Source organism: Myotis davidii, unplaced genomic scaffold (assembly GCF_000327345.1).
Source record: "Myotis davidii unplaced genomic scaffold, ASM32734v1 scaffold441, whole genome shotgun sequence".
Lineage (NCBI taxonomy): Eukaryota > Metazoa > Chordata > Mammalia > Chiroptera > Vespertilionidae > Myotis > Myotis davidii.
Window position 1 is genome coordinate 1,247,002 of NW_006291818.1, and position 5,597 is coordinate 1,252,598.

Consider the following 5,597-nt stretch of genomic DNA (forward strand, 5'->3'; position numbering starts at 1 on the left):
AGACTGCTCCCTTCATTACTCAAAAGAAGAGGGAACTGTATCTTCCTAATTCATTTTAGGTGATGCCTGGGACAACTAAGTATTTCACTGAAAGGCATGTAATAAAAGCTATTTGATAGAGGTAAAAAGAAGGGAAAAAAGCAATTACCTGCTTTCATTTGGCTTAGAGAAAAAAAATGTTCTTTACTATATACTAAAATATCAGACAACACACAACATACTGCAAAACTTTAATACGTTTAAACACAACATTCAAATGTTAAACGTTTCCAGTACATAAAAGTTATCTTCTGAAAGACAAACTATTTTTATAGCTACCGTTGCGTAACTTTATAAAATTCTTTCCCTCAACGTCTGACACTGATCTTGATACTTGTTAGAAAGTCTGATGTAAGAAAATGACATCTCAACAGGCAGAGTCAGGAAAGTACCCATTGCCCGTCTTCAGAATTCACCATCAGAGGACTGCACATCATCTTCATCCCTTACTTCTCGGTATTTCCTCGTAGACTCCCCTTCTGGGTTATAGCTCTGCATTTTAATATTCAGTCTTTCAGCTAATTTTTGTGCTGTGAGCTTGGCTTGCATCTCCTTTAAAATAAAATGTAAAGCAAGAAGTTACACACTCACATATTTTCCCTTCAATTCCTAAACTTAGAGCTCAACAGCGATGCACCGAGCCTGACAGCTGTGTCTACCACAGATGCAACAGAGCTGTGCTGGGAGACCTACTAGCCTGCTACAGCTGTAGCTACAGACGTCCATTAATGACGTGCATGGAAATATCCCACCTCTTCATGAGAAACTGAGTAATCAGTTCACATTACAACAGTTATAAATACAGACATATTTTTAAGTATGTGGATACACACAGGGGTATATGCAAACTCATAGAACAATCCGAGTTATCAAATGTCAAAAATCACTAATGCTGCGCTGATTCTCCAACTGACAATCATCTGTCCTAGATTAAATCATGGCTTCTAGGCTTATGAGTTACCTTTCAATGCCACAATAAAAATCAAAAAGTTAATACTGGAAAGCTGACTATCCTTCTCCAAATAAAGTCCCAAGAAAATTACTATGCAGAAAAGTGTCCAATCCAGATTCTGGCAATGTGCTTCTATACACACAAGGATAAACCGCCGGTGTATGGATGTATGGCAGGCAGCAACACTCATTTCTAGCTCTGCCCTCACGTTCCTCATGCTCTCTCCCACACCACAGGAGCTCCTTTAGGATCGCCCCCTCGGGCCATGGGCATGATGGAAAAGTAGGACTGAAGCAGGAGCTACAACTACTCTGCCAAGGAAGTCAACTTCAAACTGACGGGTGTAATTCAACCTAAAAGTGTCTTAGGACAGGCATTTAAGACCATATAAACAATTTTTTAAAAATTCCTCAATGCTATGGCTGTATAATTTTAATGCACTGAGAGGAAGAAAAATGGCTTTGAAAACGAGTGCCTTAACGATGCCAATCCATGCCAACTGATCTCTTATGAAAAGCCACAGCAGAATAGCAGCCTGGTTCTGTATTAGCTGCTATACTCGTATACTACCTGATTAAAGTCTAAGCAATATTAAGATGTTAGGCTACTACTTTTCTAGAGACTCAAATTATTACTAAGTATATCAAACCCTTTCTTTTCTCACTAAGGTTCTCACACCTATTTTCTTCCATCTCATTATTCTGTACACAAGTTGTCAATATACTTGTTTAAAGTTCTTGTAGAACATACAGATCTTCAAAAACAGTCCTATACAAACATGACTAAGTCACTGTATGTAGGAGATTCTTCTATCTTCACAAGAGCCTGCCGATTAGGCTTCTAACCCTATTGTCCAACTGTCTGTTGGAACACAACACTGTCCCCCACCCGCTTTATGCCCTCCCATGTGTCACAGGAGATGGGAGCCGGAGCCACATTTCCCTGGTTCTCTTTGCAGGTCCTGGTTAGATCCCACCACTGAGCAGCTCTCCCAGGGGCTTTAGAAGGGAGAGGACACAAATGATACTCCTGCTGTCCTAAGAGCCGGGCTTTCGGAGATGTGCCAGGTGGCAGCATTTCCTGGCCAATACCAGTTTGGTGCTGCAGGTTGCTGTGATCACCTCCAGCTGCTTCCTGCAGTTCTAGCAACTTCAAGACTGAAAACTAGAGGCACACATCTGAGAGCTGATGGCACTTACGTGCCATTTCTCTGGCACCTAATCCCTGTTAAATCCGTCCTCCCTGAAGTAAATTCTGACTTACATAAATAGCATCCAACATACAGACAGTAAACAGGTAATGCTCTTAAATACCTCATAACTCTGTTTCTGCTGTTGCTGAAGTGCCAAAGACTCTTCTATGGAGAGCAGCTGTGCAGGCAGATGGTGCAGTGGTAGGAGCCGAGCCGCTGTAATGTCATCGAGATGCTGCTTATCCCTGCGCAGCCTCTCCTCTGAGGAAATGGGAGACCCTCTTCTCTGCTGGTGCCTCGATGAATCATTCTGATGTGGGGGTAACCTGAAGAAGGGAAACTTGTTATATCCCCTTCCTGCAGACATACATCTACCACACTCACTCACACAAGGGGCCTTCGACCGTAGCTTTGTCCTTCCCTTCTCTCTTCAAACCTTATACCTGAACTGAAGCTACCTTTTTTTTTTCCATTCTAAAAACATTTGCAAAGGGGCTTACTATCCAGTAGAGGGAAATAAATTTATCAACCATTTCAGCAGAGCATAGGGGTGGGGCAAAAGGAGGTTTACAGTTGTGAGTATGCCCAACAGTTCATTTTCATATTATTTATTAATGATTGTACTATTTTCCATATGAACAACTGTAAACCTACCCTGTATACCACCACAGGTACCATGATTCATATCTATATACGGTACACGGGAACATAGAGGAAACATCAATTCTAATGGGAGACAGGGAGGTTGCCAGAAAAACTTGAAGATGGTGAACTCTGAGGAGTCCTGGAATAGTGCCCACCAAGAAAGTGAGGGGAGGAGGGCACCCCAGCAGAGGGAGAGGCGCATGGCTGCAGCACACAGGAGGAACAAGAGGGAGAGTACAGAAAAGGCAACCAGACAAGCCCGGGAAGTAGACTGGGTCCAGACACAGTGAAAAGCTCTATTCAGGTTCCGATTTGATTTTACAAGTTTTATTCTGGCAGCAGTGAAGACGGACTGGTGAAGAGGTAAGGCGTGAGGCTGGAACAGACCACAGTTACAGCCCGAGAGGTGACAGACCTCCCTTAGGAAAGAGGGTGAAGGCAAAGGAAATGTATTATGTAGGTCTTCATGGCTAGAAGATACTGAGATGAGGAAAAAGGAAGACACCTTGGGAAGGGGAGGGGGGATGAGGAGGTGACACTAAGAATTAGGAAATATGGGGGAAAGTCAGTTTGGGAAGAAATGAGTTCTACTTGGTACATGATAAACCTGAGGTGCCATGGATACCCACACAGTCACATTTCATAGGTAACTGCCGGTAAATCTGGGGTTCCAAAAGACCAAAGCTAGAGGTGGGAAAGGGCAGCCTCCAGCATCCTGGTGGCCACGGAACCAGAACATGCAGGAGGCGGCCAAGGGAGAGCAGAACTGGAGCCTTACCCCCATTTCCAGCTGCCACGCAGCTGCTCATGCTCCCCTCAACCCCTGGCCCACGGCCTTCTATCAAGGCCCAGCCTTTCCTGACCTGCTCTAAGTGCACAGGAGCTCTTCCTGCCCAACTTCCTTAACCCTAGGTAGCCCTCACTGCTACTCCCGCTTCCAGCTAAATGACAGGATCACAAAACTGGGGTCAGGGTATTCTCTGTTATATGTTTGTCTTCCCAGAAGTGAGGGAAGATACTTCTTTGCACACAACACGAGAGGTTACTTAATCAAAGATTGCTTTTTACTCCTAACTAAAAATTAATGTAACACAATCCTGGTTTTCTAGAAGCAAGAAATAAAACGTTTTGAGGTTAAAGTGGGATAGGATTAAACTTTAAAGTCTCTTTATAACAATAAAAATGGTTTTAGGTATTTTCAACTAGAGGTCTTCAGTTTTTCAAAGGCAGGCATTGGTGGCTCCACTTTGTACCTGATGATGCTACACCCTTGTAAATCTAGGCTGTATCAGTTCCTACCCCGATTTGAATGCCACATCTACATACAAATAAGTAACATTCTTTACTCTTCAAAGAGCTTTTCTTTCTCCGAAGAGCTCAGAAACAAAACTATGAAAAGGAACTTAGAAGCAGGATTACTTTGCGTCCTACCCCAATCTATTTTCAGTTTTTTTAACCTCTTCTCAGCTTCTTTCCCTTTGAAGTTGTTACATGGTTTGTTCTTCCAAGTGTGTAAGCCCTGGGTCATCATCTAGAGCCTAAACTCTTTGATGAGCAGAATCTTCACTTCTGTGTGACCACAGCACCTGCTGCTACATCCAGTGAGCACACAAAATACTTGTGCTGAGAAAGCCCGTGGTCTCCTGCAATTGCTTTTTCTTTGGCTGACATTCTAATCAAAGGGGGAGCTCTACACCAGAAAATGGTTCTGAAAAAGTCATAATAAATTCTGTTTATTATAAAATATTGGCTAAGTATCCTGCAATATAATACTCCATCTGCTATTTAAAACCTTTTCAATTATTTGGCTAAAATATTTAAGTGTTTTCCAACATGAATCCTCCACTCCAGGCAGGCCAGGCCCGTCTCACTGTTTCCACAGTACACTCATTCCTAAATACAAGTAGCTCTCACACAAAGTCCCCTGAACGTAAGCGTTCTCCCAATTTTTTGAGTTTAACAAATATTATGTCCCTGTGACAGGTCTGTCTCCAAGGGTACTTACACATTGGTTTTAAATTTACGCAGTGGGGGCACTGGGTTTTTGGCTCGCATGTCTAGCACTTCCATGTAATGAGGTTTCTTCTGTGTCCCACTACGAAGGCCTGTCAAGGTCTCAGTCCTCGTGTTTTCTTCTGAATGTTGCCCATCTGGGTCTGCAATGGTGATCCTTTGTAGCCTGTCAATGAAGAGGTCGTCGGAGCTGGTGGAATTATCTTCTGCGGGGCCTGACACAGGAAGCGGAGGGAGACACCCACTGGCTTCGGGTGGGGAAGGTGCGGTGGCGCTGCTGCCGGAAGCTGGGCACTTGTTCACTGGGTGCCCAACCTGGGGAGCCTCTTCATCACCTCTGGGACTAGAATGAACAAGTCCCTGTTGTGAGGCTGCGTTAGATGACGCGATGTTATCTACAGAAGAACAGCCAGGAACCAGTGATGGAGTATCAAGTATCTGGTCAGAATTCTGGGCCTCATCTGTGTCCACGTCAACTGCCATTGCTGTTGGCCTTGGTTTACAGTCTAAACTAATAGGATGAAACAGTTCACTTTTTCCTCTAACTTCTTCACGTTCTGCGATGGCAGCTCTCAGTTTGACAACAGAGTCTCTGATCTTTTTACCGCTGTCGGGCAATCTGCAAATGAATTTTCTGTCAAATGGAAAAGAACATGTATGCATTACAGCCATGTTTTTAAACTTGAGACATAAAGACAAAGCATTATCTTCAAAGGGGGAAAAATATATATCTTTATGTTAAAAACCTGACTTCCA

General features: G+C 43.5%; 1 protein-coding gene across 2 annotated transcripts in view; it reads right to left on the reverse strand.

The window, feature by feature from the left end:
- Positions 1–213: 213 nt before the first annotated feature.
- The window catches only part of POLR2M (polymerase (RNA) II (DNA directed) polypeptide M), a 5,907-nt gene continuing 523 nt past the window's right edge, over positions 214–5,597 (reverse strand). For both annotated transcript variants that reach the window (XM_006765230.2, XM_015564968.1), the window contains exons 2-4: positions 4,834–5,475; positions 2,305–2,509; positions 214–591 (exon numbers count right to left, since the gene is read on the reverse strand). In XM_006765230.2, coding sequence (XP_006765293.1) covers positions 445–591; positions 2,305–2,509; positions 4,834–5,475 — 994 coding nt within the window. In that variant the 3' untranslated portion in view covers positions 214–444. The remainder of the gene's footprint in view (positions 592–2,304; positions 2,510–4,833; positions 5,476–5,597) is intronic.